This window comes from Zalophus californianus, chromosome 7 (assembly GCF_009762305.2).
Source record: "Zalophus californianus isolate mZalCal1 chromosome 7, mZalCal1.pri.v2, whole genome shotgun sequence".
NCBI lineage: Eukaryota > Metazoa > Chordata > Mammalia > Carnivora > Otariidae > Zalophus > Zalophus californianus.
Window position 1 is genome coordinate 7,583,701 of NC_045601.1, and position 26,703 is coordinate 7,610,403.

A 26,703-nucleotide genomic window follows, 5' to 3' on the forward strand; every position below is an offset into this window, starting at 1 on the left:
CTTCTATTGGAATAACCCCTTCTCTAGATTAGCCCAACCCATTCTGTTCTTTCTTAACTCTCTCGCTCTCCCATTGCCTTGACTGTCTCTCAATAAGGAGTTGCTTTAACTCCTACTGCTTATAGATATCTTTTATCTTATCACCAGTTTATGATACATTACCTCCTCTTCTCATAAAGATTTCTCGCACTGGGGTTATCTTTTGGAATTTGAACAAAACAGTCAGGCATGTGAAATTTGCCAATTCAAATCCTAACAAACTGTCCTCAAGGTACCCTTCCCTTTAAGGGTCCCACCCTCTCTAGGGGTCGAAGATTAATCCAACCCAAACCTCCTGCCTGAAATAAGAAGCCTGGGCATGGGCAGACCTTGTTGTAATAGAGGGAAAGAGGAGAACCCAATACCTAACTACCCCAATAAACTGCTTTCCCCCCCCCCTTTATAATAAGACGTTGGTGGAGGAACCAAAAAAAAAAAAAAAAAAAATCTGAACTGTGGACTTTGCCCAGGCATAAGCAAACCAAGTTTTATTAGATATACTTGAGAATAATAAGGAAGAAGGTAGGCCTCTCGTGTGTGTGTGTGTGTTGTGTGTGTCCTTGCTCTTTTTAAAACCATGTTTTTGGGCCACCTGGCCAGCTCAATCAGGAGAGCATGCGACTCTTGATCTCGAGGTCAGGAGTTCAAGCCCCATGTTGGCTGTAGAGATTACTTGAACAAATAAAACCATGTTATCAAGCGTCGATATGGAGTATCACTTGACCCAACGTTTCACTGAAAATGGAAATCATGCCATTAAAGTCTTAGGGTGCAATGGCGTCTGCATATAAGAAGTACTACAGTATATTCCAGTGAAATTTGCGCTTGAAAATCCATGTGACGCAGGGCAGGGCATTATGGTGTGGAGCCTGCTGAAAGTAGAGAAAGAAAGCGTACTCTGTGACCACGGGGAGTTTATTGTCTAATTCAGCTTAAACCAGCAAGTCTGACAAAGCCTATTCCATTTACGAGATGGTAGAATACCTAGGTGGGGACAGATTCTACCATGTGGAAGACAGCCCCAAATCTGCAGTATACAGTGGGAAAAATTATTGTCGAAAGCCTATGTACTTTGCGAGGCTTAATCTGATTTTACCCTGAACCTACTCACACAGCAAGTGTAATCCTGAAATGACTGGCTTAGCAAGCTTGGTTACCTGTTTGCCTGAGCAAATGGTGGAAAAGGAACCATCGATGGCAGGCTAGGAAACCCAAGAATACACGCCCAGCAGACCCGTGGTCCTGAGCCCTTGGTGTGGCATCTGACGTACTCCATTTACTAAAGCAGGACAATCCAGAGGACGCTGGAAGGATTGCCATCAGAAACAACGGTTTTGTCCACTCTATCTTTTGGCAAGTTAGTTCTGAATTTTAACTTTCCAGAAAATTATTTCATTCAAAACAAGGGGACACCCTGGCTGAGATGGGTGAGGAAGGAGATGGCGACAGGTAATGTCGAGGTGGTCGGCTGCTTGCTCCCTGCCACAGCCCACCCCCGGGGAGGATGGGCTTTCACAGCTGGCCTTCCAAGCCCCGGATGGCATGTCCTGGAGTGTCTGTTCCCTCTTTGGTTCCTGCCCCAGGCTACGACACAAGGAAAGGGGAGGTAAATCAAAGGAAGAAGGAGTGAGCCTCCATGGAGCTGGCCGTGGGAGGGCATGCTGAGCTAGCACGTCGTATCCTTGGTGTCAGATGCAGAGTCGGGGATGCAGCCACAGATAATGCAGAGGGACTACCAGGCTGCAGTGAGCAAGGAGCTGCGTCTCCCTCACCTTAGTCTGGTCTCAGGGTCTCAGGGCCAGAGGCTCACCCATGTTCTCAGCCTTGCCTGTCTGTTAGAATTGCCCACCTTGGACTGGTGCATCGAGTCTCTGGTTCCTCGATTTTTTTTTTTTTTTTAATGTTTTCTAGGTGATTCTGGTGGACTGGGAGAACTGGAACCATGTGACAGAAAGGTGGCTAGGAAGACAGTGACTCTGGACAAACAAAACCGGGGGCAGGACAAAGGCAGTGAGGAGGAGGATGCTAACTAGCTACGTTTCAGGTTCTCATGTGCCAGGCAGGGGTTCCAGAAACAACTAATCCTCACCATGACCCCATGAAGTAGGACCCTATTGTCTCCATTTTATAGATGAGACTGAGGTTAAGTAATCTGCTCAGGGTCGCATAGCCCATAAAGGCAAACCAACTCTTTGGCTCTTGAGTCCCTGCTCGGGTGTTAAGGTTGATACCTTTACGGGACTCAGCCTCTTCAGATGCTCAGTAGGCAAGGTTCCATGTTAGAGGGGTGTAGCAAGGGGCTCAGGGTCTGTGTCATAACTAGTGTAGCAAGAGTCCGGTAGGGTCTCTTCTCTCTGACCAACGTGTATTCCCAGAATAGAGGTCGAGTTAAATTATTGAGTTGTCTCACATCAAATACAGCTTCGTAACATTCCATTGTTAGCTGGATTTTTGGCAAGTAAAACATCCCACCTGCCTGTAGGGAATGCTGCTTTGTTGATGATGATGCCCCGATCTGGGTGTGGTGTAGCAGCTACGTCCCACAGACACTGTGGTCAACTTATTAAGGCACCCTAAGCTGGGTGTTTGTCTATAACGGTGTGGTGGATGTGACTAGCCATTCAAGTCATTCACGTTAGGAATATTTACTACCCACCTGCCACAGCCAGGTCCACATGCTGGACACTGTGGATCCCGAATGAAAACACTGGAGCCCCCAAGGAATTCGGGTTTGTAGGAAGGCAGACAGATATACATAGGAAAACATTTAGTGACCTTAATAAGGCCTTGGCACTGTGCTGAATCTTTTACATCATTTACTCATGCGGTAAGTGATGATTACCACGCAGTGGTTAAGTCCTTTAACTGTGGACTTCACAGTGAAGATAGAAGGGGCTGTGAGAAGACAGGAAAATAGGCATCTCGCGGTTTGCGGGGGGGGGGGGGGGGGGAGGCAGCGGGATGGTACAATCTCGGGCAGGGTTTGGAAGGATGAATGAAGGCTGGGAGGAAGGGGGAAGGGAGGGCAGCAGGTGGAGGGGCCAGAAGACAGGGGCCGAGGTGTGCCCTCAGGGAAGACTGTCCTGACCTTCTCACTGCCCCGCCTGCCCTCACTTTCCCTTCTAAAAACACATTGCAATTCTGGGAGAGTCCTCGCCGCTGTTAGCATTTAAAATTCTCTCCTCATTCTTCCCTACACTGTAGCAAGCTCCTTTTGGTGTCTCTACTCCCCAGGGTGGTGCCTCAGTAAATATTTGTTGAAGGAATGAAAGGCATCCTCTGAGGAGGGGGCCCTTCCAGTGGGAGGGACCGCCCCCGCCCCCGCCCCCGCCCCCAATGCCTCAGTGGCATCCCAGCAACAAGCCGCCAGGCCAGTGGGGCTTTTGTTTTTTTGTTTTTTTTAAATATTTTTTATTAATTTATTTGACACAGAACGAGAGAGAGAGAGACAGAGAGCAAGCACAAGCAGGGGGAACGGCAGGCAGAGGGAGAAGCGGGCTCCCCGCTGAGCAGGGAGCCCGATGCGGGACTCGATCCCAGGACCCTGGGATCACGACCTGAGCCGAAGGCAGCCGCCTAACTGACTGAGCCACCCAGGCGCCCCGGGGCTTTTGTTAAAGAAGACACTGGCCCTCCTTCTCCGGGAGAGGTTTCTGTTTGTCAGCGTGCAGTGTAGTTCGGTACCAGTCCCAAAGACGTGCGGTATCAAGTGGCCGTGGGCCTTTGATGGTGGCCCACGCGCCCGTGCAGGTCTGAGAACAGAGGTGAGAGTCAAGTGTAACCGCTCGGTGAGCTCAGGTGCTCGGCTCTGGTGGGCAGCTATACGCTATGGAGTCAGCTTCTGACATGTTTTTTTAAATGAACCCCTTTCCTGGAGATTCTTGTGTACTTTCTGGCAATTCTTAAATGCCTTTCTAAGTTGGACAGATTTGAGGAGCTGCCCATGGGGACGGTCAGGGTGCCACTGAGTGGGCGCAGCCTCATGGGTGTGTGAACTGCAAGGTCACCCAGGAACTTGCACTTGGTGTGAGATTCTCCATTCAGGGTCTTGAAATTCTTAATACGTTTTGAAAAAGGATTGTCCCCAAGTTCTTGACCTCTGGCCATGTGATTAAACCTTAAACTGAATCTTACTAAAACCCAGGCTGAAGGAAGGCTCTCTGTGGATGGTGTTTCCATGGTTTTCTGGGAGGAAAACAGAACCGTCTTCCAACCTATGAAGAAGTCCAAGACTGAAGTTGCCTCAAATAAGAAAAATCATTTCGGGTGATCATGAGAGATTAGTGCTCTCCTGTGTCCATCGAAGTGTGTGTGTTTTCTGTATTTTGTTGCCTTTCTGACTCAAGACATGAATCAAAATGTAGGTTTCATGTTTTCTCCTTGTGGAGAGTCTGCCAATCCCATTTGTAGGAAATTTGTTTTCAAATGAGGAAGGATAGAGAATTTAAAGTGGAATTATTTCAGTTGTTTCAGTTACCCCAGTCAAGACAAATCACTGTAGTTTTTTTAAAGATTTATTTATTTATTTATTTAAGGCAGGGTGGGGAGGGGGGGGGGCGGGACACGGAGTCTCAAGCAGACTCTCAATGCAGGACTCACTCTCACGACCCTGAGATCACGACCGGAGCCAAAACCAAGAGTCGGTCACTTAAGCGACTGTGCCATCCAGGCTCCTGCAAGACAAATCACTTTTTAAGGAATGCAGTGAAATTACAGTTTTCACCTCTGAATTGGCATTGTCGATCTTGGTGATCTCATGGGGCGTGTATCATTAAGACGGGAGACAAGTAAAATTCCTTGTTTCCCAAAGTCGGGAGATGTAAATACTCGAGCCTTTATGCTGGTATGTAGGACTTGTCCCAGATATTTCAGTTTAGTAACTAATAAATAATCACAGGAGCCAGCGTGCAGCCACTAAAGCTAAATGATGCTGAGTTGACTTAACTTATTTTGTTGGTACCGTTATTGGGTGAGTCAGCTGGGAACATGGTGGAGCAGAGGTGTTATTTTTTATTTTTCAAGTAAAAAATACAACAGAATGTATGCTAACATCTTTGTGTATATGATAGTGAAGCTGGGGGCTGGGAGACCAGCTGGACTCAACAGCTAACGGGACAACAAAAACAGGCTTGTTTTTATTTCCACTATGAAATAGAAGATGGAACTCACGCTCTTTCCTTTTTTCTGTTTTACACCTCTTTCTCATTCATTCCTGCCCACATTCCTTTTTAATTTCCATGAAGAAAATTCATTTAAATCGACTGCTCATTTTCAAAGAATCGGCTTGTCATTCTTTTTCATTGTTGGGAAGTCAACCTTTTTTTTTTTTAATTTCTTTCTTCTATTCATTCGTCTAATTTTGGATGGCTTTTTTGAGATCTACTTTACAAATCATAAAATTCACCCATTTTAAGTGTACAGTTCAATGAATTGGGAAGTTTATACAGTTGTGCAATGCTCACCAAAGTCCAGCGTAGAGTCTTTCGATCACCCCCAGCAGGTGCCTCGTTGCTATGCACGTGATCCTCACTTGTCCCTGTAGCCTCAGGTGATCAGCAATCCATCTTCTGTTTCTATGGTTTACCTTATATGGGAGCTGCGTATCGATGGAAAAATTCACTATATAGTGTTTTGTGTCTGGCTTCTTTCATTTAGCAGTTTTTTTTGAGGTCTGTCCATGTGTTACACGGGTCTGTAGTTTGTTCCTTTGTTGTGTTGGGCATTATTTTATTGTATGGCTAGACTGTGTCTTGTTTGTTCACTCACCTGGGGGGGGCGATATGTGGTTTTCAGCATCCATCAGTTTTAAGTTTACCACTTTTATTCCTGATGCAAAGTACGGATTAGAAATAAGTCCCGGGGCGCCTGGGTGGCTCAGTCGGTTGAGCGACTGCCTTCGGCTCAGGTCATGATCCTGGAGTCCTGGGATCGAGTCCCGCATTGGGCTCCCTGCTCAGCGGGGAGTCTGCTTCTCCCTCTGACCCTCCTCCCTCTCATGTGCTCTCTCTCTCTCTCTCTCTCTCATTCTCTCTCTCTCAAATAAATAAATAAAATCTTAAAAAAAAAAAAAAGAAATAAGTCCCGTTTTCCTTGCTACTTCATCCCTACCCCCAGGATCACACTTGAGGGATCCGAACATCCATAGGAAGGGCTTGGAGGAAGAGTGAGGCGAGCTGTCTCCACCCGTCCGTGGCCTACAGTGTCTCTCTCTCTCTGTCTCTCAGAATAGCGCAGCAGATGTTTTGAATTGGACTCTGTAGGTTGATCAAGTTAACAGCTCTGACTCTGGGAGAAGAGCAAGTCTCTCCAGTCTAAAACTGGACAACAGGGGACATAAATTCCTGACTTCTATCCTGGTTCATTTGTCTTCCAACCAAAAAATGTACAAATTTCAATGTTGCAAATTGATGAACCCACTTTTTCTACTCAATTATTTATCTCCCCACTGATTTCATTAACTAAGTGAAGCTTTTGGCAACTCACCAGATTTCATTCACAAACTCTTTCCGAAAGTGTCTACTACGTGCAGGCTCCGTGCTGGTTCCTGGGGGACGGGGTAAGCCACCAGACACCAGCCCTGCCTCATGGAGTCCTGCTCCTGGCAAGCGTTGTCAGCTTCTGCTCCGTTTGGCCGTTAAAGGGCAGCTGACTTTATAGTTCTAGTAGAATCTCTTTTGCATATTTGAGCCCTGAAATTTCATCTGAATTTAATCACAGTGAGTCTGCTATAGCGAATATAGTCTATTATGTACTTTAGTGGGTCGCATTGATAGAAACGAACATAAACAGAGTATTCAGTCTCAGGTATTCAAAACTTTTGACCCGATGAAAATTTTCTCTAAAGCATGGAGCCTAATTATCCTATATGATGACAACGGCTTCTGTTGGCATGCATGCCTAGGGCTGATTTCCCTTTGCTCTTTGAGACTGACTGGAAGACTTAGGGGTAGTAAATATCCTCATAGCCTTTGCCTACAAGCTTTGCTTAGGATCGAAGGTGAGGTCCCATCCTTCCTTTATTTATGGCTTAGTATCACAGACATCATCCAGCTTTGGAGGATACAGTCTACATCTTGACGGCGTTCTGGTGGGCACTCACATCACACAAGCAGGCCTGGGCACCGCCGTCTTGTTCTGTTCCCTGGGTGAGGGGAGGGTGCCTTTTTCCTGCAGGCCTGAATTCCCCTCGTTCTTCCCTTATAAGGACTCACCATTCCTTTTTTCAACAATGTCAGGACCTGTGTGATTATATCACAAGTAGAATGAAAGCCGACGGTGCTTATGTTTTGTCATCTGTAGGGCCAGGAGTTTGTTTTGCTTTTTTAAACAAAAGCTGTGAGATAAAATTCATACCATAAAGCCCACCCATTCAAGTGAACAACTCAGTGGTTTGTGATATATTCAGAGTTGTGCAGTCATCACCACTATCTACTTTTAGAACATTTCATCACCTCAAAAAAAAAAAAGAAAGAAAGAAAGAAAGAAACCCGTACCCATCACTCCCTATTCCCCTCCCCTGCAGCCCTGGACAACCATTAGTCTACTTTCTGTCTCTGGATTTGCCTATTCCGGGACTTTCATATACACAGAACCATACGGTATGTGGTCTTCCGGTTTCTTCACTTGGTGTAATGTTTTTGAGGTTCCCCCATGTTGTCGCATGTATCAGTCATTCTTTTTTGTGGCTGAGTCATGTTCCATTGTGTGGATACACACCATTTTGTTGGACCATGCAGCTCTGGATGGACATTAGGGCTCTTTACATCTTTTAGCTATTATGAACAATACTGCTATGAACATTCACATACATGTTTTGGGCGGACTTCATGTTTTCATTTCTTTGGGGCACGTACCTAGGACTGGAATTTGGGGATCATATGGGAACTCTGTTCAAAGCCGGGTGCTTTTCATTCACTTCCTAAAATCTTTCGGGCGCTAAGGAAACAAGGATCCTTTGCATAGATGTCTCAGACCTTCAAAGCCAAGTCCCTTTGCTAGTCAGGCCTATCTCAACATGTTATCAGAGACCTGACGCAGGAGAATTTTATGCATGAGATACCACAGGGAAGGAATAAAGAAGCAACTATCGGAAGGGCTGTTGGTTTTGCTCCTGTAGTGGTGATTACATAGGGTTTTATGAGGGAACCAGGGCTGTGTCCTGTCCAACCTGATGTACCTCTGTACTGCCCTCAGGATAGTAAGAATGGTTTGTTGGGTGTGTTCAGCAGCGTGTGCCTTTTTCTTTCTTTCTTCTTATTATTTTTTAGAATTTTTATTTTTATTTACTTTTTTCTTTCTTTTTTTTTTTTTAAGTAGGCTCCATGCCCAGCGTGGGGCTTGAACTCGTGACCCTGAGACTAAGAGTCGCGTGCTCTATGGACTGAGCCAGCCAGGTGCAGCAGTGTGTGCCTTTCTCTGAACAGTTTTAGGACACCAGCTTTTTTGAGTTCAGGCATTGTATTTCCTGAGCTCTCCACTCTGCCAGGATTTGCTTTCTTAGAAAGTAGGAAGTCCCGTGAAGAGTGTTATCTGAAACCAAAAAGCACTTGCTTTCTGTATTGAATCCATTTTTTGTTCTCTCATTTGAGTTAGTATTTACCGATCTTTAAGAGTTAAATTACTGTTTGAATAAAGCTTAGATCAAGGATTAAAGGAGTAAGTCTCCCAGCAATAAACCATTGCTAAACTATACTTCTGTCCGTGGGAAGGACCTGTTGAAATGGTACCTGGAAGTTTTGTAAGAACGTATTGTCCCCCATGTTCCCTGATATTTAGGTATTTCTTACTCTGCACAGAGGAGTGACATAACCATGAAAAAAAGATAACCAATGAATTGTACATGTATATAAATCACCTTATAATATTTTGTAGAATTTCAAACCAATTGTCTTATTTTTCACCCCCATAGTTTTGTGGAGTAGGTCGATGGGAATGATAGAAAAGGAAACTGGAGGCCCAAACTAAATAAATCATAGAACTTCCCTGAGCCTCCATTTCCTTATCTATAAAATGGGTACACTGATAAATCAGACAGCATCGTCATTACCAAGTAATGCACAACACACTTAGTAATCTGAAAAGTGCGGTGCAAAAGTTTGAACTCTTTTTTTTTTTTTTTACAACTAAAATACATTACCCTAGTAGGGTAATGCATTACCCCAACACTCTCCTATCGGGAGTATTTACCAGCATAAAGAAGAAAATTACTATTTTCCATTATCTCTAACTCAGAACATCCTTCTGGAGTGTTAATTGTCCAACCATTTTGAAAAGCTGTGAGATAAAATTCCACATTCCAATTCCAGAGGTCGTGAATGCATCGTCTGTAATAGAGAAAAAGACTGGAAATGCCCTAAATGTCCATCAATATGATAATACATTAATTTTTGATATAGTCATACAAAAGAATACTTTTCTGCTCTTAAAAGAACTAAACTGGATATCCAGCATAACATTTCAAAAAAACAGTGAGTGTAGAAAGGAAATCATAAAAGGATTCAAATATTATTTATATCCATCTTTGCAACTAAAAACTTATATATTGTCTCTGAATACAGATACATACAGTAGAAGAATAGACACAGAAGAAAACACATGAATTTCAACCTCAGATTGGAGAAGTGGCTTCAATATCTATAATAGATTATTTCATTAAAAAAAAAACACGAAGCGGGGCGCTTGGGTGGCTCAGTCAGTTAAGCGTCTGCCTTCGGCTCAGGTCATGATCTCAGGGTCCTGGGATGGAGCCCCGCATCGGGCTCCCTGCTCAGCGGGGAGCCTGCTTCTCCCTCTCCCTCTTCCCTGCTTGTGCTCTCTGGCTCTGTCAAATAAATACATAAAATCTTAAAAATAAAAACAAAAACACAAAGCAAACATGACTAAATATCAATGAGGTAGAACATTTTGTATGTTTTGTATATTTAAAATATTTCAGAAATTTAAAAAAGTTTGATGGCTTATCACCCAGACTATTTCCTAAGTATAGAGATACACTTTTCTTATCTTACACAATTTGTCTCCTGCCATACGTATTTTTGTTGATTGTGCATATTGTAAACATCTTTTTGTCACTAAATATGCTTTCTCGTTGTTGTTCTTCCTAGCCCTCCTAAGTCTTTCTGTTACAACGTAATTATTTACTCAGAGAAGAAACAAAACTGCTGGTGCTTCCCCTTACTATTTTATAATTATTTTCTATTTATTCATTTGTAATTCAAAATTATTTCTAATTCATTTATGATATATCTGGTCCCTGACACTGAAGGAGCTCATAACCTAAAAGCAGAGGTAAAATTAAAGTCTGGTTTAATCGGGGCACAAAGAATCCATTGAGTTTCTTACGTAGTTCCTTAAATCTGGGCATTCACAATGTGGAACTTCAATTTACTGTTTCCAAAAATAACCACCAAACAAGTGTCTGGGTTGGAAAAAGAATTCTCCCCTCCTGGTGGACCTGACTCAGTCACTGGCTGCTGCCCGTGACTCCCTTCAATTTTTCCTGTGTCCCAGGATGCCTTGTGGGTCCGTGTCCCAGGAGGCCTGCGGTTGCCTGTGTCCCACGAGGCCCTGCGGTTGCCTGTGTCCCACGAGGCCCTGCGGTTGCCTGTGCCCCACGAGGCCCTGCGGTTGCCTGTGCCCCACGAGGCCCTGCGGTTGCCTGTGTCCCACGAGGCCCTGCGGTTGGTTGCCTGTGCCCCACGAGGCCCTGCGGTTGCCTGTGCCCCACGAGGCCCTGCGGTTGCCTGTGTCCCAGGAGGCCTGCGGTTGCCTGTGTCCCACGAGGCCCTGCGGTTGCCTGTGCCCCACGAGGCCCTGCGGTTGCCTGTGTCCCACGAGGCCCTGCGGTTGCTCGTGTCCCAGGAAGCCTGGCAGGTTCACTGTGTCCAAGGCTGTTGGTCCTTCAGCGGAAAGTGGCCCAGAGGCCTTGTGAGGCTTTGCTGTCCCCTCTATTCTTGGATGCGTTCCTGCTCTGGGTTCTTGAGATGCACCAGTTAAGACAACTAAAGCTCCCTGCTGTGCTAGGGTTTCCATTCCCTAATCTCTAACTGGTAACGTGTCCTTTTACAAATGTGAACTATTTTCCTTTCTGCTTTTTTTTTTTCTTCTGCAGAAACCATCCTATAGGTGGGTAAGTACAATGTCAGAGCCAGCAGGACCCTGACGAGTACTGAGAGTACTTCTTGGATCTTTGAATGGGAACAGTAAGGCCCAGGCAGTGGCTTCTGCATCCACCTTGGTTTCCCTCATTCCCATCTGGGATTATGTTAGCATGAATGTAGCGCCAAGGTACAGCTTCCTGATTTCCTGTGGATTCTTAACTAGTGATTGGTAAAGGCTGGTCTGTAATACATAGTAAGATTTGCTGCCTCTGAGAGAGGAAACAGCACTGGGTGGAGAGCCAGGGAAGAAAGAGTGCTCAGAGCTTTGTCCCTACCCTCGTGGGTGATGGGGCCAGTCACCTGACTCTCTCAATGGCCAGTGTTTCATCTATACAATGAGTAGTTGCAGTGTTGATCCCTATAGTTCACTTTTTCTCTGTTTATTTATATTTAAGGGATGGGATTGTAGTATGAACTTAGGGAATAGGGAGGATCTTTCCCTAAATGCCTTGGATACAACTGGTTAAGTATTTGGAAATAAATCCATTTAGATCTTCACAGATTATCAGAGACAAAAACAAATGTCAGATCAAATAAGAATAAACATCAGTTATGGAAAAACAGTAACATATGTTTTCTGCAGGATGAAAAGGAAGGGTAGAAGGACGAATTCTCTAAGCTCAAATTTTATGAAAGAAATCATAGTTCTTCATAATAATTTAAAGCTCCAATGAGCTAAAAATAAGAGCAAACTGGAAAAAAATGGTCCTTCTAAATGGAATAGGAAAGATGTTATTCTATTTAATATAGGAAGAGCTTATGAAAATCGATATGCGAGAGATAAATGGGCAATAGATAAACAGGCAAGTCAGGAAGAAAAAGCTATAGTTTAATGAATGTTAAAAAATATCCAACTTTACTTGTCACCCTGAAAAATGCAAATTAAAACAATGAGACACACTTTCAGTGTATGAAGAGGGAGTCTGGTTTTTGTTGTTCTTTTTTTTTTTTAAAGATTTTATTTATTTTTTTATTTATTTGAGAGAGAGAGAGAGAGAGAGAGAGAGTGAGATAGAGCCCAAGAGGGGGTAGGGTCAGAGGGAGAAGCAGACTCCCTGCTGAGCTGGGAGCCCGATGTGGGACTCGATCCCGGGACTCCAGGGATCATGACCTGAGCCGAAGGCAGTCGCTTAACCAACTGAGCCACCCAGGCGCCCCTGGTTTTTGTTGTTCTTAAGTGAGAATTCTTATTGTTGACAGACATGTGAGGAAATGGGTATTTTTGTATTTTGCTGGAAAGAACATAAATAACTACAAACCTTTTGGAAACGGATTTGGTGATATTTGCCAGATACCTTAAACCATTTGCTCCTTGAACCCAGAAATCCTATTTATTCTAAGGAAATAAGTGAAAAATCAGAAGAAAAGTTACTCCCCAAATTATTAATCATTGCTTTATTTATTATTAAAAAGGCAAAAAGAAGTCTAAACATACAACAATGAGGCATTAAGATAATTATGATATGCCCAGTATAAGTACTAGAAGAGTTATCTTGTGTTATATGGACATTGAAAATGATCTCACTAAAGCTTAAGAAAAGGACATATGAAATTGATTGAACCTGAGAGCTCAACTATATTTAAAAAAACAAAAAGGCCTCTGCAATGGTGGTACCTAGCAAAGAAAAAAAAAGTCTGTGCATTCACCAAAGACTGAAAGAGAATAAACCAAAATGTCAGTGATGGTTATAGGTGCTAAAATTTCTACATTTTCGAACTTTACAGATCCTATATAATGAATGTGAATTACTGTTATAATGGGGGGAAATTATCTTTAAAAATATTCCATGACTACGGCCAAGTGACTTAGATAGTGAGCATAATTTCCTCTACTTCTATCAGATTTGTATTTTATTTTTGTATTTTTATTTTTTAGATTTGCATTTTAATAGAAGAGTCTTTGTTTAAAAACAAAATAAAACCAAAACAAACAAACAAATAAACAAACAAAGAAAACCAGTCCACTCTGGTCCCCAACCAATATCTGAGCTCCCCTGATGGGGTTTAAGTAGGTAATTTGCTTTCATTTTAGTTGTTTTCATGTCAGTTTGATATATATTGCCTCATGCAATTTCAGCATTTATAGAAGAGGATTCCATGCTTGTTACACAACGTGATGGCTTAGGGAACAATCATGGGGGGTTATCTGCATGGCTTTTGCAAGGAGAATAAATTGTTGGGTCATCTGCCCTGTGCTTATTGTAATGGGAAAGAAATCTAGGACGTTGTCAGTTCATGCTATTGCTTTTGCATTTTGCTTTTGACGATTCAGAGTTATTGGTATGAAGATCAAATTATATTAGGTCATCTAGAGATTCAGATTGGATCAACATTTATTGAGCTTCTATTTATTCTGTAAGAAGTGGATGGGGTGGGGGTTCATCCTGGGCCTGGACATATTACTCAGTAAGTGCTGTAGTTTGTTGTGCATAGTACTGACCCACGTAAGACACAGAAAGGAGCGCTGTAAGAATCCCCTGTGCTTACCTTCAGAGGGCTAATGCAATGGTATAAAGTTATACCAATAAATATGAATCAATGAATCTTTAACTGAATGGATGAATGAGTGGCTTCATTGACAACCAAATGAATGAATAAAGCTATCAATGGATTAATGAATGTTTGCACAGATCCAAGAATACCTGTCCCGGATTCCACCTAACAGAAGTTGGAAAGAACATCACTGCCCTCACCAAGCAGCCTCTGTTCCTGAGCTTTGTGGCTAGAGGAGAAAAAGAAAAGGAGAGGAGGCTCTGCTTCATGGTTTATCACTGTTGTTATTAATGAAACTTTTCGAGGAATAACCAGTCCGCCATGACCCCAAAAGCATCGTTCCTGTCTGAGTACTTCAATATTCTGTGGTCATATTTCAGACCTCTCTAGAAACAAGGATACTGTAAGTCAACTTATTTTGGGCCCTCACAGCCAGCAATTCTGTCTTCAATAAATGATTCATGTCAGGAAAGCATTTGAGTGCATTTCTTTTCTAATAAGTCTCTCTTCGGGTCCATTATGCATGTATCAAGTCAGGGAAATTGCCTGGGTTCATTGACGTCCCTTTATGAAAATCAAAGAAATGAAAGATTTAAAATCTAGCCTTATTGATCTCCTACCTTCCACATACTCCTTACCAGAAAAGGAAGAGTTGGCAACAACAGGGCCTCCAACCTCCAGAACCCAAGGATCAAGGGCACTCAAGGAACAGTGGGGAGAACAGAGAGGGATCCGTCAGAGAAAAGAGCCCACTCACTGGTGCCTGAGACACAGAAGAAAAAGGCCACTTGCTCACTTCACCCAAAATTAGTTCCCCTGAGCAGACCCTCGTGGAACCCTCCCCCAACACACACAACGAGCCCCACCGATAATGACGGTGCCAGCAGAGTGCCTCCTCCAAGCTCCACTCCCTGCTCGAAACCCCAGGTTATTAATGCCATGGCCATTTCTACGAATCAGAAGCACCATGGTTGACAGCATGTGGAGAAGCAGCCCCATGTCCCATTTTCTGAGCCATAAAGTTGGGCTCGACAGAGCCCGCGAACACGCCTTACCTCAGTGAACTCTCCCACCGCCCTTACCCGTGGTCAGGGCAGTCGGTCATATTCCACTGACAGAAGAGGAAGCTGACATTCCTGGAGGCCGAGTGGTCAAGCTGATGCAGACACGTGGATGGTCAAGAGTCCAACCCAGACCCAAGTCAACACTGGTGCTTCCCTCTCTATACTTCTGTCTTTGACCCCCGCTGGAGTCATGTGGGCTCTAATCCAATTGACACAAGCCAATGCAAGATAAGCTCCCAATCAACGTAGCACCCCCTAGTCTATGTTTGCACCAGGTTAGCTGTTGTGTGGAAGAGAATCCCATGTGCATGTGGTTTTGTTACATAGCCTTCAAGCTTTGGCTACTATCACTTCACATCTTCTTGGCTTTATCACTTCATAGCTAACGCTTGGAGCCTCCCCAGGACTGGCATTTGGGCCATTTGTCTGAGGCTGGTGACCTTTGTTGGTTACAGGCCCTGTTCCCATGGCCACAGACAGTGTCGTCCTGTGCATAATGGCGAAGAGTCATCATTCTTGAAGGAGCCGTTGACCCAGACAGACTAGGGGGGCTAGGCCAGAATAAGTGAAGAGATCTGTGTGATCTTATCGACGTTACTGGAAAACCAATGCCAGAGAATGTCTCGGCTATCTCTGGTGACTCAGTACTCATAGCCCCACGGTCTCCTGACCTGGCCCCTCCCAGACCATGTGGGGTCATCGGGCCAAACTGGAGCCTGCTTAAAGGTTAGAGCTTCTAAATACTGAAGAGATTAGGGTTGTACCCCCTCCCCCAAGGGGTACGGAGAATAAAATTATTAAATTATAAAATACGTTTAAGGAAATGTCCAACAAAGTTTTAAATTTTGCCGTATATTAAAGGCTTTCCATTATTACTTGTTTTTGATTGATTTTGAAATCTTAAAGGTCAGATTTTATGAAAAAATTTAGGCACCATGATTTGCTGGTGACCTAAGTTGCACCAGGAAGTTGGCCCCAACCTCACCCTGCTCAGAAGTCAGCCCCCTGCAAATTGCTTCCTGGTGGATGCAGACACACCTTTTATCTGCTTATTCTTAACATATTCCATATCGCCAGAGTTGTGTCCTCAGCTCCTTATTGCGAGGCTCCCGGGAAATACTGGTATGTTCAGAGGGCACCAAGATGATCATGGTCTTGGTCTTGTCAATACCACTTTTTATTTCTCTACAGCATCGTAAAGGCAAAATCCGTATCGGATGTTCAACTTATTTCTTCCCTGCAGTTTAGATAGCTAACTAACTGAAGAGAGCCTCCAGAATCAGTGATTTTGAACAATGTTACCTTAGGACAGGAATGGGGACAAAATCACTTAATTAAAACTTGTGAGTGGGCTGTGGGGGTCTTACAAATCACTTCACCTCAGGGTCATCCCGGATTGTGTGGATGTCAAAAAAAATGCCCGGACAGCGAATCTTATTAAAACAAACAGAAGAGGGGCGCCTGGCTGGCTCAGTGGTAGAGCGTGCAACTCTTGATCTCAGGGTTTGTAAGTTCGAGCCCCGTGCTGGGTGTAGAGATTGCGTAAAACCAACAGGAGAAACTGATGGTGAGAACCACGGTGGAAAGGTTAGTAGGAAAAGATGGTAGATGGTTTGGGGTCGTGGGCAAAGCAGCCGAAGGAGGAGGAGACACTCCAGGCAGCCCGGGAGTGCCAGCCAGCGGGCTTGTACTAAGGAGCTCCTTCGTGTGGGCCAGAGCCGGGCGCTTTCTTTCTGTACATTCATGCAGGTAAGCGTCACACCATTCCTGAAAGGAGGGGATTATTACCTCCATTACACAGACACAGAAACTGAGGCCGAGATGAGAAGCCCAAGGTCACACAGTAAGTGGGGATTTGAACCCAGTGTCTGCCCGCGGAGCTATCCTTGGCGGGCTTGGCCGCACGACTTGTCACGGCCCGCGTGGGAAGGAGAGAAGTGGGCACTGGAAGACCGCAGGCCTGACCACGTTGCCTTGGTGACAGTAGGACTAGAGTAGGAGGTGGTTTATTATGAATAAAGCTCTCTTTTTTTGTTTTTTTTGGTGCCAGCCAGTGCTGCATCTGCCTCACGCCTGCTTCTGGAGGCCCAGAGCTGGTCCTGGGCCATTTCCCCACCTTGGAGAGACCTGAGGGGGTAACTGCCCCGCATAGTCCTTGGCTCCACGTATTTCCACACAGGTCTCCCGTCACAGGTGTGGCACTGACGGACGGCCGCCACCCCACAGCGGCAACTGTTGGAAAGGCCAACAATTTCCATTCAAACATCCGTCCTGCTTCCCTTCTCTCTCTGAAAAGTTTTCCTTATTAATTGGAAATCTTCTTATTTAAAGCGGGAATGTCGATGCTTCCCCGTTTGGAAGATTAGTTGTCCTCATTTCGTGTCAGTTTTTGGTTTCGTGATACTGGACTTTTGGGAAACTTCCAGAAATTGAACATCATTTAACATGACGCATTTTCCACGGAGCATCTAGCAAAATAGTTCACACACTCTTGGCGGTTGGGAAGGCCCCCCCCCAAGGCAGGTGGCTCCCAGAGACCACGCATGCTGTGAGGCCAGAGCCCCCCACACCCCATGACCATGGGAGAGCGGGATCGGGGTTTAGAAACGGCAGACAGTGCTCTGGAAAGAAGGTGTGACTGACGCTGTGTGGGACTGACTGGGACTGGCAGGGCGGTCGCTCACAGCTCAGGATCACCCCAATGTCAGACATGGGACCGTGAATTGAAATACGGCATGGTGCTCTGAAGGCCCAAGGTCATGTGAGGTCTAGCTACCTCGGGCTTCCTGTGTCAACAGCGGCATGGTAGCGGGCAGAGCACGAGCCTGGGTTTCAGACATTTACTCACTCTTTCACCTTTGCATGCTCCCTAGTCTAACCCCATTTCCTCATCCGTAAGGTGGGGGTAACAATACCTCCCATGGTGGGCTTTTGTGACAGGGAATGACATAATGTGTGTGAAACATTTCATGTGGGGATCCCGCTGCACCGGTTACTACTCAGAAAATCTCCTGTTTAACTCTGGATGTTTTCAGCTTGGACTCGATACGTCTCCAAAAGGCCTCAGAGAGTTATCTAACTTAATTTCCTTCCATCTCTGTTCTTTCCTCCAGAAAGAAAACGTTACCTAGGTTATCCATCTGTGTTTGCCTCTGAGTCTTAGTCTCCTTGGATTAGACAGAAAAGCTTTTCAGAATGTCTTTTTCTCCTATAAGCTACTCAGAACCGACTATGAAATATAAACTTAGAAGCCTCGATTTTCTATAGACGTAAGTTTTTATCATCCTAAAATTAGACTTCAGAGAGAGAGGCTTGGGGTTATTTATCAGAGGATGTAAGGACAGCGTTGAGTATGATTTATGACTTCTTCGGAGCTTGGTTTGTTTTAACGGACATCATGTACGGTACAGGGGTATTGGGCAGAGGACTGGTCCATCAAATTTTAACATAAGCTCATTTTAATAGGCTTCTGCCGAACCATTAGATGAGGATGATTTTTTAATTGAGGGTTATTTTAGTTAGAGATGGTCCCAGAGGCAGTTAAATTCGGTTTAGAACACTTTCTCTCCTGTTTTGTTTTGGGCCTTGGGCCAGTCTAACTCTCAGGAATCCAAAAACTAAATTTATCCTTGTTTGTCAGGACTAAGTGCTAAGTGGCTGCCTCAGGCTTCCACAAGTTAGTTGCTGCCCTCTTGGAGATCTCTGCTAGATCCATTCAACCTCACAGAGAAGGCAGAATCTGACTGTTCCAAGAACGGAACACACCTCACTCATTTCCCCTGGGACTACATCCATGTCCCTTTCCTCTGGGGCCACTACTGGCCCTGGGCATTCTCCGCCCAGACGACTGAAAATACTGGTCCAGAGACAGATTCACCAGCTAGCCCCACCTTAGCTTAGTCTGAGCTGCTCTCTGCCAATCCCTGTAGTTTCTCTTTCCCTTTCATCTGGCTTAACTGCGCCTCTTTGAGAGCCCCTCTGTCCATGCGAGCTGAGGAAGCGAGAAGGAGCTGGATCCCCTTAATCACTGTTGAGGAGACCCCACTGAAACAACAGGAAACTCCATCAGTTTTCTGTATTAGAACCAGAGACTGTTCGATTTGTAAAAGGACTTTAGAGCGTACCTACTCAATTTCTTCCTAAGGAAGAAGGTGCTGAAACAGTAGTCAGGCCAAGCCCAGGCTCCAGGTTGGCTGACTCGGCTAAGTGTGTGTGTGTGTGGGGGGGGGGGGGTAGTGTTTTCCTAAGGCTTTCTTTGCTTCTAGTACTTTTTATGTACTTGACTTTAAAGTTGTGATTATTTTGATTTTGGGTCCTTTTTCTTGTAATATCGTATTGAAAATATATTTCATTTTATTACAAACCCATTATAGTGCTACTCAATCGTGTGGGTTTCCCATAATTCACTTTATTGTTTCCTAATGTCGGAAATGTAAGCAGTTTCTAATTTTAGGTGCTTATAAATAATGCTCGCTGAATATCTTTGTGCAGAGAGAATTTTTCTAAAGTTAATTTTGTCCTTAAGAGAGTTTTCTCAGAAGCTAGAATTACTAGATTGAGTGGTGTGAAGATGTTTAAGGTCGTTCTAAAAAGCCCAAGTGGTTGTTCTCACACTGAGGCTAGGAGTCCCACGTGACCTCATCTCTTTCAGCATGGAGTATTATTTTAGTTTGGAATGTAAAAAATAGGTTTTGGTTTGTTTGCTTAGTATTTATATTTCTTTTCTCTCTCCTCTGTTCTGTGACCTGTTCCGTGGTGTTTGGAGTTAAAAGAGCCTAAATAAGTGGTTGTTTGAGTTCAGTGATGATACTAAACTGGTCATGGGTATTATTTTAGCAATTTCACTTGGACTGATTTTCTTCCGTAGAAAGTTTCTGCTTCTTCTAAAACCCTGGCCTGGTTCAGTGCTGTAATGTAAATGTAACAAACAAGCCAGACCGTTAGAAACAAGCTGGTGAAAGAGCTAATCCCCTTTCTCGCTTCCTGAGTGTAACTGAAGTTCATGCTTATTTCATAGTTTCAGAATATTGCCTAACGCAGACTATGTAAGTCTTAACTGAGGTTCTCCTGTTTGTTGCCTAATTGAATGCTTTACGTTGAAGCTCTCTGTGCCTTTTTAGAGGAGGATGCAGTTTGAATTCTCTTGTGGGGACATTCCGAGCTTTCTTTATTTGCTTATGTTTCCACTGGTGGAGGCTGGGCAGCATATGGTGCCATCTGCTTGACCATACAGAACTCGCTTCCGGAGTCCCTGGGAGCCGGGCTAGGCTGCTGTGCGCACGGCTGCTCGGCGGTTCCTTGATGTCCTCTCACCTCCAGGCTAGAAAAGCCACGTGGGGAACGCCGTGCAGCCGAGAGCATCCTGCTGGCTTGCACTTTCTCCTATTCTGAGGTCCACTTCTTCATCCCCACGCCTGGAAAATTGTTCCAGAGTTAAAAAGGTAAAGCGTATGTGAGCTTTTGTGAAAGCATCGGTTCCCATTTCTGAGTCACTTGCGGAAAAGGAGAGTTAGAATTAAAACAGTTGGGGGAGGAAATGTTTTAACACGCTTGAAGGTAAATTAAAGAAAATGTCAGGCTCTAGATATGGAGTGAGAAGAAAAACTAAGTCGATTTATATCTCACTGCTTTCCCAGAAATGCCAAAGTAATATATCTTAGCTGCTCTCCTTTGCCTCCTTATTTTCTTGCAACCATGGAAAATTTCTCTCATTATTGGGGCACTCCCCGTGTTCCAGGCAATCTGCTAAGGGTTTCAAATGCTTGATTATCCTTGATCCTCACAGTAACCTTGTGTTGAAGGTACTGCTCCGATTTCACAGACAAGGAAGTGACTTCCATAGCTGTCAAGCGGCTGAGCCTGGATTTCTAGCCAGACTGCCTGACTCCAAAGGTCCCCTTAGCCTTTCCAGGTCTCTAATGGCTGTGCTGTATTGCCCCTCCCGAGCACCAGTGCTTGGATGCACGGTGGCCCCACGTTGCAGAATTCCCCTTGTCTGTGGCTCATGGGCTGGATTATCACCTTTGCGCTACCCTGCCAGGGGGTGCCAACACTCCCGTCCTTTCTCCTCAAGTCTGCAAGCGGCATACTTGTTCTCCATCAGCTGCCTGCAGTTTTCTCACCTCCGTGCACCACCTGTGCTCCATCATCTGACCACACCGAACCAAAAGGCAGCCGGGAATGGGTCCATCCACCTCTCTGCCCGGGAAGGGGAAGGTCTCATTCTCATTAGCGAAAAGAATAATAAAGCAGAGGAGAAAAAAAGAAACCACCTACAATTTCTTCCGCCAGAAATTAGCCACTATTAATAGATGGCCATGAATATAGAAATAGATGGAGATGTGAATGATATAAATATACACATTATTATTTTACAAACCTGAATCACGCTTCTTTGTTAGCAGTTTTCACTCAGTATATTCTAATATTCTTCAAAGGCCTGTACTCTCTGGTTTAATGCCTCTGTTGTACAAGTGGTTCATGGTCATTCAACATCCCTCACGCGTAACCCCTAGGTCTCTCCCATCCTTGTATGAATGACCTTTTTAGGTCCCAGTGATACATAGGGAGACTCCTTCCATTGAATAAGAAGCCTCCTCCCATCAAACAGCTGGGAACCAATTTAACATAGACTCATGGGCAACAACGTGCCTTCAAGAACTGCCAGAGACTTTGTCAAATGATGAGTTAAATTCAAAATCTACTAAACATCAGCAGCTGGGAAGTAAAGGTAATTTGGAGTAACTTCTTCTCCTTGAACCTATTACGAGCCCCAGGGACAGGAGCTTCTCGTCTATACTTAAAATGCTGGTTCAGTAATTTTTAGGTGATGTACATTAAGCTCATGGGTCAGACTCGACCTTCTGAAAAATTCAAATAACGTACACAGATTGGTTTCCTGGCATTTTGTCCTGTTCTCCATGCTTTCTCTTTAAAGTGTCTTCCTGTGTCAGCAATTCCTCCTATATGTCACCCTCACTCACTGGATTGTGATTGGCCTGAGCTTCAATATCTGGCAAGCCCCCGCCCCCTTCTGTTCTCACCCACAGCCAGCTTGTGTGTGCTTCAAGTCCCCATCACGTCACTCCTTCCCTCTGTCCCCTCCTCAAACATGCCCTGTGTTGGTCGCTTGCAGCCGGGTTTCACTGTGTACACCTGTTGGAAGGGAGTGCCTGGTAGGGTTGGGCTTGAATTCTGCACCTCACGTGCCTGGAGCCAGCGCTCAGGTCCCTAGGGTGAGTGTCGGGGAAGGATACTTCGGACTCCTCATTGTGCAAGAACCCGAAAGAGATAACGGGCAATATCAGTTTGGGGTTTTCAGGCACATGGGTTCTTCACTATTGCCTTTGATGATAGGAAATATCTCTGTTTACAGAAATAGGACAGGGCAACAGCCTCATGGTTGTTTGTTGATTTATGAACTCCATAAATTACTGCTCTCATCGTCTGAAAAATAAAATTCTTTGTCATTTCCTTGCTTCACATAAACAACTGAAGTGAATTTACTGGAAAGGTTCTCCCCCTAACATTCTAGGTAGTCACCAATCTGAGAGGGAAAGAGGCAAAATATTTTAAAATATTTTCACTCTACCTGCTTTAACCACTGGAAAGATCTTTATACCATCCTTCCGCAGTATGGCACTAAATTGGCTGATTGCCACATTCCAGAAAAAAGCTCTTCTGTATTCAGTATGGGTAGGGTGGTCCCCCAGACTTCCATCTGGAATAAACTTAAGACACACAACACATATTCACCAACTAGACACCTCCTTAAATAGTTTAGCCTTGTGTCTCTTTTACTAATCAGTCCTAAACTAAGTCAGTAAAATTGCTCAGCAAACTCGTGGCACTGCTACCCTTGTTCTTCAAGTGATTCCTTGGCTAGTCTTGTATTTTGCTCTTGCCTATACATTTGAGAATCAGTTTAAGTTAAAAAAAAAGAAAAACAATAGCCTCCTTGGAATCCTTTTTTTTTTTTTTTTTAAAGATTTTAATTTATTTATTTGACAGAGACACAGCGAGAGAGGGAACACAAGCAGGGGGAGTGGGAGAGGGAGAAGCAGGCTTCCTGCTGAGTAGGGAGCCCAACGATCCCAGGACCCTGGGATCATGACTTGAGCCAAAGGCAGATGCTTAACTGACTGAGCCACCCAAGTGTCCTGCCTCCGTGGAATCTTGATCCCTCTTTATAGATAGAGAAACTGAGACTCGGAAGAGTTACTTTACCTGAAGATACATGACCAGTAGTCATGTACCAAGAGGTGCAGCAGAACTTCAAACCCAGACAATTGAACCCACACTCAGCCACCACACCCATCTAGAAAGGGAATTTGAGGAAGTATAGGCAGAACCAAACCACCCAAAGACCACCTGCCTGTGATTCTCCTTAACCATCACCGGTATTGCATTAGACCCCTGCTCCGTGCAGTACTAGCAAGGGTTTTACCTGGGGGTATGGTGATCTTTTGTCTTTTACAAGGAAAAAAATCTTACATTTTCTTTGTAACACCCTACTACTAACTAGAGACTGAGGAAGGCATCATTTCATCCCCTGCCTTTCCAATGTCAGTTGACTTCCTTTTCTTAGTGTTAAGTCAGCATAGCAAAGGACTTGCCAAATACTCCGCAAATACTAGAGCCCAGAATCCTAGTGAAGAATCATCTTTCTCCTGGCCAGATTGTACGGAAGCTTTTAGTGGCTAATCTAGGGACAGTGAATAAAGCACATGAATATTCAACATCATCCTATAACTGCAGCCAAACTGTAAACCAGTGTACATCACTCCTCTGTATGTGGCTCCTAAAAGTCAAGTGCATGGAGAATGGGCTGCCAGCTTAATGCCTACTCATTAGAGAGAGCCAGACTATGTTAGAACTGGGTGTGTCTTAAGGAGTTTTGACAACCTGGAGATGTCTGTGGGAAATGCCGCCTGAGAAAGGTCAGAAATGTGGTGCATGGGTCTCTGCAGAGTGCTGGCTTTGTGCCAGAGAGCAGGGCTTCTGGGAGAGTGGGGTGTCTCAGCTGACTCCAGAGAAGGCAGGCCTAAGGGTACTTTTCATTTCCCCCCATCAGAAATGCATGGAAACCATGTGGGAATACTGTGTACCTTCCAGATTGTCTAAGCAAGTGTAAACGTTCTGGAAGAATGCACCTTATATCTGTCTTCCTGCCCAAGACTATCCTCAAAACCAATCTGGGTGGCCAGAACCAAGTCCCATTCCCCACTCTGAGCATAGCTTGTGATTCTGAACTTCACTGAAGGCGGCACTGGTTTTTGCGTTTGGGGTCCTCTCTGGGCTGCTCTGCACAACCCAAGAGAACGCTCCCCCCCCCCCCCGCCCCCAGCTCACACCCCAGGAGCAAAGCAGCCCAAGCAGGTGCACAAGAAAGAACTTAGGAGTAACACCAAGAGCTATGATTAGTTATGGGCTGTGACAACCGTAGGCAAATCACCCAACTTATGAGTCATCTCAGTTTCTTATTCCGAAAAATGGGATAATAATAATACTCATCTCATTAGATTCATGTGAGGCTTAAAATGGTATAGTAGATGTGAAACTATTATATAGATTCTTTGATGTTATTAATAAAGAGTGTAATGAAGTCTAGGGTCTCCCAGCTATTACCGTAGACAGTTCATCCTAAAGTTTGAGCTCTTTCTGGGGAAGTTTGCAGTGAGATTTTGCTTCTAGGAGCACCAGGCTGCTGTGCATGATGGCCTCAGCTTTATCTATTTTCCCATCAGTGTATTCGAACCTCCTGCCTTTACACTTTTCCTCCAAGGCTTGATTTGCCGCACCGTAAAGTCCTATCATTATGCCATTTTGGGGTTGGAGACTGACTGCCAGGCTGTGAGTCGGTTGCTATGCATGTTTTGAGTTTCTTTCTGATTTTAGAGAGTGTGTGTGTGTGTGTGTGTGCGTGTGTGTGTGTGTGTGTTTGTCTCGGGGTGTGATGGTGTGGTTCTCTTGCCTTCCTCATTGGTTATTTGTGTTTGCTGATATCTCAAAGTCCATCCCTTGTCCACCTTCATTAAAGTGTTCCACAAATACATCTATTTCAAATTAAGCTCCAACGACTGTTCCAATGGTTGGGGAGAAAATGACACCTTTCAAGGTCATCGTGTCCTCAGGAGAGGCGACAGTGCGGTGGAGGAAGGCAAACAGCACCGCATGGCACCTTAGTACAGGTGCTTGGGGAGGGGGAGCCCGCGCCGGGGAGCTCCCTGATCTCATGCAGGCCAGGCTTGCCAGAAGAAGAGACGTGGTCGGAGCAGGATCTGGAGGATGAGAAGTGGAGGGGGGAGGGGGTGCTCAGGCGGAGATGGCAGCAGGAGGGAAGGCCCAGAAACGCAGGCACTGCTGTGAGCCCCAGAGCTCGGAGCTGGCTCCGTGGCTGAGCAGGAGGGCTCGAGCCACCTCGACCACCTCTGAGCCATAGAAGCTACGGAACCCTGGCCAAGAGGCTTGACCTCTCAGGCTCTCGGTTCCCTCCTCTCTAACAGCAATAACTACCTCGCAGAGAGTTAGGACAATTCAAGGAACTATTCATTTTAAAGGGTTGACACTGTGCCTGATGCAAGCAAGCACTATGTAAATGCTGAATACAAATAAATCAACCCATGTGCAAGGTGTTTGATCTTCAGAGTATCTTTTTAAGAGCTGTTTTGTTTTTTTTTTCCTGACTCTTTAAAAGCACAGATGATTTTTTGTAACATGTATCATTGGTTTGTATTCTAGACGCTTTCCCGAGTGCCGGGCCTTTTTCCCCTCTGGAAGTATTCCCCTGTGAGTATTTGAATAAAAGCAACCACACGCCATGGACCTCATCGGGTTGCTGAAATCTCAGTTCCTGTGCCATCTCATCTTCTGTTACGTGTTTATCGCCTCAGGGCTAATAATAAACACCATTCAGCTCTTCACTCTCCTTCTCTGGCCAATTAACAAGCAGCTCTTCAGGAAGATCAACTGCAGACTTTCCTACTGCGTCTCCAGCCGTAAGAGTTTTTGCGTATTCTCTATTTGCACCCTCACGGGTGTGGGGGTCAGCAGTAGGGCTTCGAGGGGCTCCCTGGGCTTGCACTGTTTGTTCTTTTCTTTTCGCTTGTTTCAGGTCTGAAGTGGCTGTTCTGTCCTCACTCTGAACAAAATTATTTTCTGAATGAGTAATGTCAGTAGCATACAGTTCAGTTCAACAGGCACGGAAAGGTATCCTGTAGAAAGGAAATGGGCGTTCTGTCTCTGTTTTTATAGTTTTCCTCCTCAGAAGCAATCAGTGTGAATGATTTCTTAGTTACCCTCATGGAAATAGCATATATATGTATGTATGTATGTATGTATGTATGTATGGCTCTTATGTGTGGACATGAACGCAGGTGAGTCTCTGTGTATATGTCCAGATACACAATACATACTCATATTTTTAAAAACGAAATGACAATATAATATATTGTTCTCTTTCTTGCATCTTTTCTTTAACTTTTTATTTTGAGATAATTGTAGGTGTGCATGGGATTGTAAGAAGTAACACAGAGAGCTCCCATATACCCTTCGGCCGGTTGTCCCCTGTGGGAGGGAACCTCTTGCATCACTCTAGTATAATGTCCCAACAAGAAAACCAGCACTGACACAATCCACCAGCCTTATTTAGGTTTCTCCAGTTTTATATACATGGATTTGTGCGTTTGTGTGTGCGCGTGTTTGATTATACTAGACTATTTTAAACGTGACTAATCCCACTGGCCTGAATTTTAAAATTGAAATGAAAGGGGATAAATCAGAATATTGGGTATGTCTAGAGATGAGTTCTGTTGTTGATTGACCTTAAATTTGCACCTATTCTCAGCAGTAGAGAATGCAGTGTATCATTACCAATTATATATATGGGTGTGAACATATTTAACAATATGAGCTCTTTCAAATCAAGCAATTTAAAAATCTCAGCTCCG

The 26,703-nt window shown here is 44.6% G+C and overlaps 1 protein-coding gene across 3 annotated transcripts in view; it reads left to right on the top strand.

Annotated features, from left to right (window-relative positions):
• Window positions 1-26,703, top strand: part of AGPAT4 (1-acylglycerol-3-phosphate O-acyltransferase 4) — a 120,892-nt gene that overhangs the window by 9,183 nt on the left and 85,006 nt on the right. For all 3 annotated transcript variants that reach the window (XM_027601192.1, XM_027601191.1, XM_027601193.1), the window contains exon 2: window positions 25,496-25,752. In XM_027601192.1, the coding sequence (XP_027456993.1) occupies window positions 25,575-25,752 (178 nt within the window). In that variant the 5' untranslated portion in view covers window positions 25,496-25,574. The remainder of the gene's footprint in view (window positions 1-25,495; window positions 25,753-26,703) is intronic.